At 41.1% G+C, this 14,815-nt stretch overlaps 1 protein-coding gene across 1 annotated transcript in view; it reads left to right on the top strand.

Annotated features, from left to right (window-relative positions):
* shisa8b (shisa family member 8b) overlaps positions 1-14,549 on the top strand; it is a 38,735-nt gene extending 24,186 nt beyond the window's left edge. The window contains exons 4-5 of the mRNA XM_039787185.1: positions 7,315-7,428; positions 13,305-14,549. Of these exons, the coding sequence (XP_039643119.1) occupies positions 7,315-7,428; positions 13,305-13,849 (659 nt within the window). The 3' untranslated portion in view covers positions 13,850-14,549. The remainder of the gene's footprint in view (positions 1-7,314; positions 7,429-13,304) is intronic.
* The last annotated feature ends 266 nt before the right edge of the window (positions 14,550-14,815 follow it).

Genomic DNA, 14,815 nt, shown 5'->3' with positions numbered 1-14,815 from the left:
CTGACAAAAGGCATGTGTACGACCGACTCAGCAGATCGCGCAGACGCGAGGATTGTTGAGTATACAGGGCTGGCAGAGGGTTGTGTTTGTCTGCTCTGACTGTGCTGCAGGAAATGATGATGCACACTGACTTTTCACATATGATCTCACTGATGACAGACAGGGCACACGCTCTGCTTTCTCGCTTTCTTCTCTGCACTGAAGTCTGCTTATTCGTACCGCCGCTGTCTCTCGCACAGACACGCGGGACATTCGTATTTCATCTCGGGGATGACAGACCCCACGCAATGCACTCTCTCCTGTATCACTTTGCCCACGGCACTTAAGATTCTTTTGTGTATCATTTCATACACAGATACACGCGCGGGGATGCACACTTCACGCACACAAAACACACACAGTTTGCACAAACGCACAAACACGTGTTGACCTTAATGCTTTTCTTTGTGTTTCACGGTCATGAGCATTTACAATAGCATGCCAGTGCAAACAGCAGGCAGATGGTATGTAGGTGTGTGTGTGTGTGTGTGTGTGTGTGTGTGTGTGTGTGTGTGTGTGTGTGTGTGTGAGTGAGAGAAATCCCATTACATCCAAAACCTTTAACTCCTAAAAACGCAAACGCCTCTTAAGTTGCTGACCTGAAAAATGAATCTAAATCTAAATGTCTCACCATCATTAGTGCTTCCGCTAAAACTTCAATTAACTACTTCCAGACGAGCTGGGGAGTCAAAATATCCAGCACAGTGTATAATAACACTGTTATTTTATTAATACCCTAGTACTTCACATGCTGAGAAATATATGTCCTTCTTTTCATCGAAAACAAAAAATGTTCATGTCTGCATTGCTGCATTACTTTATCATGTATTATTAAGAAGCCAACAGTCTGCCACAATCAGAAAATTAGTTGTCTTATTCTTTTCTCATTTTTTACTACCTTTTATTAAAGGTCCCATGGCATGAAAATTTCACTTTATGAGGTTTTTTAACATTAATATGCGTTCCCCCAGCCTGCCTATGGCCCCCCAGTGGCTAGAAATGGTGATAGGTGTAAACCGAGCCCTGGGTATCCTGCTCTGCCTTTGAGAAAATTAAAGCTCAGATGGGCCGATCTGGAATCTTCTCCTTATGAGGTCATAAGGAGCAAGGTTACCTCCCCTTTCTCTGCTTTGCCCGCCCAGATAATTTGGCCCACCCATGAGAGAGAGAGAGAGAGAGAGAGAGAGAGAGAGAGAGAGAGAGAGAGAGAGAGAGAGAGAGAGAGAGAGACATCATGGCTTTCAAACGAGCAAAGTGGCAGTTGGTCAAGGCCACACCCCTACCCTCCACCTTCCCCCCCCGCCTCTCACCTCCTCAATAGCTACAGACACAGAAATGGCACATCCTAAGGAAAGCTCATTGTGGGACTGGCTCTAGTGGCTGTAATTCTGCTCCAAGGCTGAATTTCGGGAAAGAGACTTCAGATACAGTATTAAGGGACCACTAAGGCCTATATAAAAGCATCCAAAGAGCACCATGTCATGGGACCTTTAAGAAAAGATGGCCACCTTCAGAGAGCATCACTGAGTTGCAGAGATATTGGCTGATTGGGCGTATTCATATATTTTTTGACATAGAATTCCATTTAGTTTCTTCCGCTGTTCTGTTTACGTAACATACTTAACGTCCTTCACTTATGAACCTAACAAACATAATTATTTTAACCCGACCCATCATCCCTAACTAAACCTAACCAAGTAGTGTGGTTTTAATTCACGTTGACCACGTTTAAAACTGCCATCCTTTCACAACATGCAGCAGTCGCTGACAAATACTCACCCTCGAAATGTAATTGAGAATGCAGTTTCGTTGTCTGGGGATGTTTTTTTTGTATTTCCTTTATATATACATACACGTACGTACACAGACGTGTACACATACGTACACAGACGTATACACATATATGCATACGCATATACACACGTATACACATACAAAGATAAATAAAATGACAATAACATAACTTACAGAGAACTAAGAAAGGTTTAGGGGTCTTCCCTCAAGAAAATGTTATGTGATGCATAGTCCAAAATGCAATTTCACAACATTTTGGATGCTTGTTATTAAGCTAGAGCAGATAATAAAGGAATAACACTCCTAAATCTTTAAAGCTTTCATTTTCTCAAAGGCAGAGCAGGATACCCAGGGCTCCGTTTACACCTATCGCCATTTCGAGCCACTGGGGGACCATAGGCAGGCTGGGGGAACGCATATTAATCTTCAAAAAAACTCATAAAGTGAAATTTTCATGCCATGGGACCTTTAAAACTAAACTAAAAGATCCACTGGGGACCAACTACAATCATTAGAGCTGAGAAACGTACTGTAATTTAGTTAGTTTTGATTCATTTTACATTAATTTGGCTTAGGTGGTGCCCAAAATGGCTTGGGTGCTGCACCTAAGCCTTGTTATGGTAGGGAAAACCCCTGGTGTGTACAAATTATTATCTTGTTTTCATAAGAAAAAAAGAAATCATCTTTCGGGACCTTGAAGGCTCCATATTTAACACTGTGAGAGGGGCATTTTTGCATAGCGAGTACTTTTGATAGTGTAAGTACACTATACACTATTTGCTGGCAGTACTTTTACTCAAGCAGGATTTTGAATGCAGAGCTTTGACTTGTAACAGGGTATTTTTGCACCCATACATCTTACACACACGTGATGTGACCACTTTCACCGTGGAACAAGTCGTTCTCTTTGTCACTCACATCTCTCGGCTTGTTTCCACTCTCCTGAATCGTTTAGAAGGCGATACAAAGGGAGCCTGCTCTTCGCCGTTGTAGCCTACACCTTCATCAACCGCTGCCTGCTATTCCCACTGAGAGAAAAGACATTACTTAACTTATTAAGCAGCGTTCCTGCCCTCTTCTTCTGCGCTTAAAAAGATCCCGATGGCAGACGTTCACTTGGTAGTGCTTAATGGAGAAATTACTTTGTGCAACCATGCTGGAGTTTTAACATCCACAACCCCAAACCAGAATCTATCCTAATTCCCTCAGTTCCTGTTTTATGTATTGGCTTGCACACGCACACATACTTACTCCATTACGCAATTGCTGAAACCTTGTACCCGAAAAAGGTTTGTCCAAGCAGACGGACTCATTAATTGGTCACGTTAGTATGTCTGCGTGGGTGAGTGCATGTGCACAATGGGCACGAGGACATCAGCATGGGCATTGTGTGTACCAATTTTATCCTGTAAAGTTAATTAATGGAGTGTGTGGCTCAAACTTGTAAAAAAAAAAGTTGACTTGGCTAGAAAATCTAAGCAATTTTACTTATTTAGTCTCGAAGCTCAATGCCAAATTCTGTGGGAGCCTGAGTACAGCTAACTTTCGCGCTGGCCAACAGAAATCTAATCGCATGGCTATTCTATCAATGAAGGACGACCGTTTGGCAGCAATCTAAAAAAAAAAATGGAAAACAGGACTTGATACAAGCCTGGGAGAAAGATTCTGTAGAAATCTTATGAGGAAAATTATATAAAATGTATTAATAAAAATCTCCAAAGGACAAAGACTTCAGAGATCTGAGCTTCTCATGACAACCAGCGAATATACAGTACAGTCATTTATTATTGCTCCAACAACATCATGGCTGCAAAAATGATGATGATGATAAAAAGGTAACAGATGACGATGAAGATAGTGGCTATGATGATGATGACAGTATAAAAAGGGCTTTTTCCTCATAATCCGCTAATCTGGCACATGCTGAGGTCAGCAGCACTGAATTACACACACACACACACACACACACACACACACACACACACACCATGATGCACATTACAACATGTGAAACATCCTCCTAGCTAATCAGCTTACAGCATTTTGATAATTGTGTGTGTGTGTGTGTGTGTGTGTGTGTGTGTGTGTGTGTGTGTGTGTGTTGTGTGTGTGTGTGATTAAGGTAGATGCTCAGAGTTGGAAGTGTGAATGTTGTTACTGTAAAGACTAACTCCTGACATTTCTCCACCCCTCTGGCTTCAGTATAATTTTCTAACTTATTCCAGCAGAGCATCCTGCCATCCTCCACATTTCTCTCTCTCTCTCTCTCTCTCTCTGTTTCACCAGCACTCTGTCTCTCTGCTTCATCTAAACACACATGACTCTCCCACTCTGTGTGGCTGTTTCATGTGTTCGTGAAGCAATTAGTATTCGTGTACACCTCTTTCTTAGCACTGACAGTCGCAGATGTGATGAAATCTTCTGGCTCTGATGCTGTGCTTCTGCCAGTGCCACACATACACACATGCATGCGCACGTGCACGCACACACACACTCACACACACACACACACACACACACACGCACTAATAGACTTGGGTTGGCATGTCAAATTAGATTGGCGAGCATACAGATGGTATCACCAAATGGCGTATGAATAACACATCAATAAGAAGCGAGAAAGCACATGTAGGGATGAGGTCGGGGTGGATGGATGGGTCAAACAAACACATGGCTTTCACCCAGGAGACCGCTGTACGTCTCCCATGTGTTGACAGTACAACACAGGACTTTCATCCAGGAGACTGCCGTTCGTGTCTGATGTTTAACGGTTTAAAATGCGTAGACATGACTATCAAATTGTCCTTAAGAGCGGGGTCCTATTTATTCAATCTTCCCATGAGATCATGTTGGAGCAGATCAATACGCTTTACTGTCAATTTCAGAGTGTGTGTGTGTGTGTGTGTGTGTGTGTGTGTGTGTGTGTGTGTGTGTGTGTGTGTGTGTGTGGACATTCGTGAGCGCTACATGTGTGCCCATCCATCCCTGAGGCTGACATCAAGTGCGCTGGCTGCATCAGTGGACTTCATTAATGTTAATAGCCAGAGCTTCACTCTCTCAGCTAGTTTTTTGTTCCATTGTTCATTAACCTCAGTTCATTTAGCATGGGACTGGCTGGCCATCAGGGATGGGGCCGTTGTCTCACCACAAAGTCTCCAGCCTCGGGTAAAAGGGAGATGCTTTTGAACTCGTGTTATTCCAGGATTTATGTGATGCTTCCACAGCAAACATTCCCACCTGAGAGATTCCCAGTACAGCCAGTAATCGCTTAATGATAGCCAGCAGCTTCGATGGCCAACTGCCGACTTGGTATTTAAGGGCCTCTGAAGGTGTCCGTTTGCTTTAAACAAGTTTTGAGGGGTTGCATCTACTAATCTACACCCACTTCATGCAGCAATTGGCTAGGTAAGCGAAATTGAGAAAGTATACAGGGATTGAACTTCTTTCTCAAGATCTCTTTCTTCATTCTTCACACAATATCCGCTGCTCTTTGTATGTCCAAACGATTTCAAGACTATAGAGCTGCAAAGATTAACCAATTATTTGTCAACTAATTAATTGACCAACTATTTTGATATTTGATTAATCGGTTCGATTCATTTTTTCAAAATGTACTATACTCCAGCTCCTTAAAATGTACCACATCTATGTTCACTGTAACCTTATCATCACTCTTTATAGATGATGGGACAGTTTAACAATTGTCCAAAACCCTTTATTCCGTTAAGTGACGATGTTTCTGATTGTCCAATGCAATGCTGGATTCCTGGCCAGGCAAAGCAGGCAGCTGCACCCGGGGCCCCAACAACTTTATTTCAGTTGATATTATGCTCACATGCTGCATATTCCCAAATAAATGTGTGTAATCAAATTGCCGCAAATCAATCGGCACCCTTTTTGAGCATGCAGTATTCCAAAATACTATGGAGTATGTAGTACTGGTTGGATAAGGGGCTGTAGGTGAATCATAATAAATCTGCCATGTGTAGTCTGCTGTACATGCCGGCTACTTGAAGGTGATAGTGCTTACAGACTGCACTGAGTGGATGGAACTGTTAGTTAGTCCTGTAGTGCCCCTCAGCACATTAAGGCTAAGGGGTTAATCCAGCCTTGGTTCAATGCCACCATTTCTTAAATGTATTTATTTTCTGCATATGGCAACTACAGTATGGTTACACCATCTTTAAAACACTAAGACAGGTTGTGGTTATAGTTGAAAAAAACAAAACAAATTAAATATACAGTATATCGTTGCTGTCAGGTACAAACCTTGTATGTCCAAAAGTGTTGTTTTTCCTGAATTGAAAACATAATTTTGAGGTATTTACCTCAGACGAAGTAAGACAAAATCCCCTGTCACTGTTTAAATATTTGTAAAACCCACTAACAGACATAAAGGGTGACCAATATCACTGATTTATGTAAGAGAATTTGTATAGTGCGTAGCTTCTGTCTCCCCAATCAGGAATTCTAAGTAATGACAACAACACTGTCGTTGCATCCACGTGATGCAAGCCTTCCGTGATCACGCACCACCCCCACCCCTCCTCCATGCAGTTACTTGTAGCCAAGGAGGACACGGAGGATTAAAAAAAAAACATGATGGACTCTTCAGAAGAGGTCATTGTACATACATACATAACACCATACAGGAGTTATTTCAAGAGGAAATCCCTCTAGAATTTAAGACCACGTACCTTGGGATAATACCTCAAGACTGGTTTAAAGGAGATAAGTATCTAATTAACATATTGCTGGTGGCCAGTAAAAAGACTCTTACTAGGAAGTGGCTATTGCAGGAGAGCCCGACAGTAGACTCATGGATGGACACTGTGGCCGAAATTTATAAGATGGAGCAAATAACAGCCTATGTAAATCCTAGAATGGAGATGTTTGTTTCATACTGGGAAAGATGGTTTAACTATGTCACATCTAATAGGCCTGATCGTATTTCTTTATTTTACTGAATATACTATGTTCAAAAGATTACTCCCTGTCTGTATATAGTTTGTCTTGGTTGTATTTTTTTTTTTATAGTTTTGGAATCTTTTATTAACACTTGAATATGTATGTATCATATTTTTGTACACACAGTCTTTGATAATTCTGTGTCAAAATGTATCTGATTCTAAACATTAATAAACTACAAATTATTAAAAAAAAGAAAAAAAAGAAGAGGTCATTGTCTTCACTCGTGCTGCAGCGCGCGGAAGTCGCTGGACGATACAATTTTCTGAACATAGCCATACTGAGAATTACAGAGAGAGTTGTGTGGAGCTGATAGCTTTGTAGCAACTCATTTGGCAATGGCTTGAATGTAACGGATCTTCATTAATATCAAAAAGTTACGCACTAATGCTTTAAATGACAAAATATGGACATGGTTTCTGCCACGACAGTGGCGATTTGAGACAGCACACACTGTAACCACCAACAACTGACTCTTCCTCTCTCTCTCTCTCTCTGCTTGTCTCCCACCAGAACAGTACCATCTGAATAACTCGGCTTACGGGCCGTTTGGCCAAGGGCTTCCACACCCGCAGAGCAACCACAGCACAGTAGGACTCAACAAGTATACCTCCCTCAAAGCTGTGGGTAAGTCGGACACACAAACACACACACACACACACACACGCACGCACACTGCACGCGCACACGCGCACACACAGCCACACACACACACACACACACACACACACACACACACACACACACACACACACACACACACACACACACACACACACACACACAATGATGCTGATTCCAACTGACACAATAACCTTCAGAGTACAGTAGGCTGACAGACTGTACAGGAGCTGTTAACCGACGAGGGTCTATTTGCCTCTTGGCAAACAGAGAACTGATCTTAAAGAGGAGCCCATGCTGTTCCTGTGGTGTGACCGTCTCTAAATGTGACTGAGTGATGGATTGATTAAATTAGACTTAGTCCACAGTTCCTTTATGGCCTACAGACAAGCCAAGGGAATGGTCTAATCAGAGTTATTATAGCAGTGGAACCTTTGTTTTAATGATCATCAACACTGTGATCTTATTTAAGATAAGATCACTGCACTACTAAACTATATTTTAGCAGTCTAACCAAACAGCAGAGGTCATTGCGAAGGACGTAACTCTAATACATTATTAACTCATGTAACACAACCTCTGGGAGCAGCACTGGAGCTCTTGGGCAGGAAGAAACTACTGGGCAAACGTGATGAATACTATGTGACTGGTGATTGTCATCGCTTTGATTTGAACTACACAAAAATAAAACTTTAACTTAAAGGAAGGTTCTTTCCCAACCTTGGTCTTTTTTGCATAGTTTCTCATTATTTCGAACAGTTATATGGTAGCTTTATCCTCAACTATTTAACTAGAAGAGACGTTTCAGCATCTGACTAACGCATCTAGAAGAAGCTTTCATTAGTGGATGTGTCCTAATGTCGGCTGCTTTGATGAATGTTCAGAAATGAACATCTCTCTATTTGTTACAGATATTTACAAGACTTTAATTGAAGTACTTCCCACCATTTAATTTAAGTGTCCAAATTTTAAGTGTAAAATAAAATGTATGCACTGTGTGTAGTTCCCTCAAGGATTGAAGATTTTGTCCAAATTGAAAGACTTGTGGCAAACTATAACAGTCAAAACAGTTAGACTACACATCGAGAGCACACCAAGAGCTTTCATTTCAGCCTGTTTGTATAAAACAATCTGTAGCACTGTAGTTGTTAAAAGGTGCAGTAAGTAAGACTTATAAAACTAACTTTCTGTCATATTTGCTGAAACTGACCCTATGTTCCATTAGAACTACATGAAGCAGGTAATAAAAAAAAAAATCTGGCTCCTCTGGCACCACCTACAGCCTGTAGTGCGATTTGCAAAAATCCACCACTCCCTGTTCAGATGCACCAATCAGGGCCAGGGGGGGGGATGTCTAACTGCGTGTCAATCACTGCTCATGCACACGCATTCATTCTCCCTTGTGGAGGGAGGGTCTTAGGAGACCGTTTTGGGCTTTAACGGAAAGGGGGGAGGGGGGAGGTTGTTGATGTTCACATTTTTTGGCTAAGTCCTGGATTTTCACAATCCTACCTACGGCACCTTTAAAACAGCGCTCAGCGTCTCTGGGGGCGAATTCTAACGTACTCTTGGTCATTATTCGTATGGTTTTTTTACACTGCACTTTTATGATACCTATAGATGTGGTTTTGTAAGAGATGTGTGATGTAACTGCGAAGCTACTACAGCTTGGAAAAGAGGCCGTAGGGGTTTTTACCAGGTGAAGGTACAGAACGTTTCATGACCGCAAAGGTCACACACACATGTTGTTGTCGTTGAATAGTAGTGGGTGCAACAGCGTAAGGCACTACATCCAACCCCAGGTATCACATTAGAACAAAAAAAATCCTCCTAAAGGGGGCCTAAAGGCAAATCACTGCTTGTCAGGGGAGATTTTAGCTTTTATTATCCATGGAAGGTTGACTGAGATTCATTTCCAAGCAACAACCCTCTTTACACACTGTACATACAGTACATTTACACTTGAGAGATGCCCAAGGCTTCTACAGACCTTAAGCTTCCTAGCTAATTGATGTTAACTTCATAAGTTGGTTGTAAACATCACTTTCAGGTGACTCATTATAAAACGAAAACCCAGTTAAAGGGTCCTAAATATGCACTGCATACAGGCCCTCCAAACTGTCAGATACTGTAACGATCAGTCCTTGTCCTCATACATACAGCTTTACCAAACTGTCTGCAAACAGGACATTCACATCTTATACTTCGTATGAACATTTCTTGATTTGTATCAGTTTTAGTATCTCTTTTTGAATAAAAACAACTTAATAAAATAGTAGCTTTTGACAACAACAACAACAGCTGTTGTTAGTGGACTCATACTTATACCGGACAAAAATGATGAAAACACACACAGAGACAAGGTTACTGTTCATGTAGCCAGGAAGCTAGCGGCGATGACCTCAGTTTTTAGTTTATTTAAATAATTCTCTGTGACATTCATGCTAGTCCATGACACACACACACACACACACACACACACACACACACACACACACACACACACACACACACACACACACACACACACACACACACACACACACACACACACACACACACACACACAAACACAAAAAAAAAAACAAAAACATACATTTCCCAATATCTAAAAAAAAAAAAAACTACAACAATATCCCTATATATCTCTCTTCCTCCCTTTTTTCTTCCTTTTTTTTCCTCCCCTTTTTCTTCTTTTTCTTTTCTTTCCTTCCCCTCCCCTCTTTCCTCTTCTTCTAAAAATAAAAAAAATAATATTAAAAAATCAAAAAAATTTTTTAATTTTTTTTTTTTTTTTTTTTTTTTTTTTTTTTTTTTTTTTTTTTTTTTTTTTTTTTTTTTTTTTTTTTTTTTTTTTTTTTTTTTTTTTTTTTTTTTTTTTTTTTTTTTTTTTTTTATATTTTTTTTTTTCAAAAAAAAAAAAAAAAAAAAAAAAAGATGGTCAGGTTCACACTGCCATTTAGAGTGAGAAACATAATTCGGTTACACTTCACTTGAAGGTATCTACATAAGAGTGACATGACACTATCATGAACGTGTCATAAACATTATAAACAAGTCATAAACGTTTATGCCATAACGCTTCTTTCATTAAGTGTCATTCGGTTTTTGTCATGACAAGTTAGGGTTAGGGTTCATGTGTTCATGACAGTGTCATGTCACTCTTATGTAGATACCTTCAAGTAAAGTGTTACCTATAATTCTTTAAGTGACATCGATGGTATAATGGTGAATGCTAAACAACAGTAACATTAACTGTAACAGTAGCAGAAGTAGAGACGAGTCATAAAGTCAAACTGGCTCGGTAATGTCAGTCACGAAAGCATGAAAACAATTGCCAGTCTCTTAAATGTTACGTTCCCATACAACGAAACCGCATTCTCAATTACGTTTCGAGGGAAGTGTATTTTCTCCCAGATAACACTGTTTTTGTCGTATCACAAAAAAGCTTCTAACCAAAGTCTGTATTCAAAGTCCAAGTGGTGGATGGGTCAAACTAACGTGGGACTTTCACCCAGGAGAGCGCTGTTTGTGTCCTGTGTGTGTCCCAAACCACGATCTTTTTCTAGCCCTGACCAAGTAGTTTAGTTTCAATTCACAGCATTAACCAGGTGTTTAAAACTGTAAACATTTCACAAAGTGTGCCTGGCGCTGGTAGGACATGTAATCCGGGACAAAATACGTTTCCCTCGGAATGTAATTCAGAATGCAGTTTAGTTGTATGGGAGCGTCATTGTTTAGGAGACATGGCTGCATTAGCCGCCAAAAAGCTAATGGTCATACCAGACCAAGTGAGGCTGAAGAAGCAAAAGCCCCGAGTGAGTGTATTAAATTGAGAGTGGGTTTTTACAGTTTATAAATTCAAGTTTTCCTTTGTAATAAGAAGAATGTGTAGTTTCTTTTTTTTTTCAAAAGTTGCATGGTCTCCTTTTAAAAGTTTCTAAAATACTTTGAGGAGCAAAAGAAGATGAGTTAGCTGACAGGTTGGAGCCGGGAGGTCCTAGCATAAATGCATCATGGATTAAGTGTGAGTCAGTCATCAGTGTTTGCACACTGACAGTTCATTTTAGGCTACGTCTGTGTGTGACTCAAAACTGCATCTGACTGCGACAAATTGAAAAAGACTCTAAACAAGTTTGACGAGGCCAAATATAGCATGTGTTTGATATACTGGCCTAATTGTTGAAGGTAACAAACAGATCATTCTACATTAAATCAATGAATGATTTAAAAAAAAAAAATATCTGTCATTTTGGCGATCGTTTCTATCAATCAGATTAGCCGCAAGGGGCGAATGTAGTCTTCTGCAATGCAAAACTGTATTCGGGAGGACATCATTTTCCTTTGTGGCTATAAATCAGTGGAATACTCTTCCTACAGAGCTAATTTCATGCACTAACTTGCATTAATTTTCACACTTAGCAAAGGATTGGTTGTAACAAAGCAGACTTGCTCCCACCAGTAAATGTATGTGCTACATTACTGTGTGTTTTTGGGGTGGGATTGGGGGAAAATAATGTCTGTAGATTTTTTGGACTTTATGCATCTACAGTATATTGTATACTGTAAATACTTTGTCTATATTTTAATGTGCCATTTACCTGCCCAGGGACTACGGGCTGAAATTAGCAATTTGCTAATTAATGTTTTTTTGTGCACTGTCCCTGTTCAAATAAATAAATTACAATTATGATAGTATTAACTGCTGAGATTTAGGAACATGCCAACATTGTCACAATGAACTATGATGGGGCAAGAAAGGAGCGGTCAGATGATAAAACAGGTTGAAAATGAACCAACAGTTTTTGCCAGGGAATCTAAATTATTTTAAACCCATTAACTGACCTAAAATGTCTGTCTCCCTCATTGTAGGCCTGCACGATAAATCTTGATTCGCCCATGAAAGCATTTGACATTGACATGTTTTAATTATGTTAAGACATGTTCAAGGAGTTCAGATAGAGCCTGTATCAGGGCCATATTAAGTTCAATGTGTTATATGTCACTTATTGGTAGCCTACTGTATTTAAATGGTCAGTATGTACTTTATTTCCTTTATTCATTGAAGCCTCTATGTTTACAGGCTTGTGATGATGCACAATGTGCTATATGTGCCAAAAAAAAGTCTGTTTTGTACTGCCAATTTGTTTTGTTTTATCATGGTTCATGTGTACAATAAACATTACACTTCGTGAGAAAAAAATCGTGGCAGAGAATCGCGATATCAATTCTAAGCAAAAAAATCGTGATTCATATTTTTCCCAGAATCGTGCAGGCCTACCTCATTGCACTGAAAAACTGTTCACACAACTACAGTAAGTACGGTAGCTCAAAGTTCAACCAGGACATGAGTAACTGTAATGGCAGTTTGGTATGTGAAATTAACTGACATACAGTAGAAATGATGTCCGAAACCAGAGATGTTCCGATACCTAATGCCTCCGATACTGACTAAAATGCTGGTATCGCCGAGTACGCACAATTTGATACCATGTAATATAGCCCTGAAAAAAATATACTTTTAAGTAGTTTATTTATAGTCTTTTTCCATTATGACTGACTGTCAAGCTAGATAATAAAGGAAAGTTCTATGGCATTCATTCTCTAAATGTATTGGTTCATGTTTAATCTGAGCCAGGCCATACAATGAAAGCAGTATACAGCTGTTAAAAAATATAATTGTGTTATTAATTTTGGTGTTGAATCGGTACTCTGTATCTGCCGATACGCAAGTTCAGGTATCGCAATTGGTATCGGGAAGGAAAAAATAGTATCGGAACATCTCTATCCGAAACTTCAAAAAGAACTAAGTTGTAATAAAGTGAAATTATCACTTACTGATAGATGTTACTTCTTCTCACCCACCCCTTTTTTGGTTACAGCGCACAGCGCGTCTCGTAGCTACTACAAGAGCTTCCCGCTCATGGATTTCTCCCAGTACCAGCCTGTGGCACCTCCTGCCTTCCAGCCTGTGCCTGTTCCGCCCAAAGAGAAGTCCTACATCCACCAGCCCGCGTCGGCGCACCACGATCTCCACACCCCCCTCTCCATCTCCATCCCCTCCAACCACTTGGAGCACTCGCGCCTCCCCAAGACCACCACTCACCCGCTGCTCTCCAGCTCGGCCTTCAAAAGCTGGGAGCCGACTAGCCGCCACGTCCACAGACAGGCCTCTGCCCCAGGGCACGCCTCCTCCTCCATGCACAACTCCACCCGGAGACATGCCTACTCGACCCGGAGGCACGAGAGCATAGAGAACCTGCCCGATCTCTTTAGCCAGCCCTATGGAGGGATGTACGGAGGAGCTGGAGGGGGGGCAGGGCAGGGGCAGCATGTACAGGGCCAACACCCATCTCAACCCTCCTACTACCACCACAACAGGCAGAAGAGCTACTCCACCCACAGCACCACTGAGGTGACCGTCTGAGCGGCAAGGCTTCAGAGAGCAGCGTGCTGAAATGTCTCATACTAACAAAAACCTTTGGTCTTAGCTAAATGCCAGAGTTTGGGACAGTTGGCCCAACAGGTGAGGGATATTAAAACGGGGAGACACATTCAGATTTACAAGATGAAAAGGGGGGTTTTGATAAGTGGAAACAGTGAGATTCAGGAGAAAAGCAGTGTAGCAGAACCACCACTCTTACAGATAATGCACTTAGCTGGTAAAGGTTATTATTGGACTCCAGCAAGGGTCTTGTACATTGCTCATATAAAGTATATAGACTCTCAGGCTCCTATAGGTCCTACAGGTCTTTACAGATTCTCAACCATTACAGCTTTTGTGGTTTCATTGTGGTTGTACAGACCTTACAGGAATAGGGATAGGAGAACAGAACAACTTTTACATGTACCAGCTCTTAGGGAGCACTTGATTTTGTCTGTGAAAAGTTTTTACATGTTGGCTTCCTGTCAGATTTAGCAGGAATGAACAGAGCGTTTGTGGTAACTCCAATTAAGTTTAGGAACAGTAGTTCATCGGTAGCCTGAAAAGTCAGACCCACATCAAGATGTTGAGTCTGGGAACTCACAGACAGTACAGGGCTCAATCCTAGGGGCGGGATAAACGGTTGTCTTTCAAATTCCCTCTGCACGCAATAGGATCAACCAGGCAGAGCAACGCTAGTTGATAGATTAAACTTTTGCCGTATCCAGTCGGCAAAACTCCGAACACATCTTCGCTTTTTTAAGAATGACTTCAGTGCTTAACTCCAAGGCGTCGCAGCCAAAGCCGATCTTCTTTGTTTTCAAGAAGCAGGGAATTCACGCGGAAGCGTTGCAACTCTGCCGTCCTTATGTTAAGCCCGCCCACCAACTCTATACACGATGTGATTGGCCTGACCAGAATTTGGTTTTTCCAGCTCGCAAGCCAACAGAGAGTTGCTAGACTGACCCT

Source organism: Perca fluviatilis, chromosome 21 (genome assembly GCF_010015445.1).
Source record: "Perca fluviatilis chromosome 21, GENO_Pfluv_1.0, whole genome shotgun sequence".
Classification (NCBI taxonomy): Eukaryota; Metazoa; Chordata; class Actinopteri; order Perciformes; family Percidae; genus Perca; species Perca fluviatilis.
This window is presented reverse-complemented; position numbering and strand designations above follow the sequence as displayed.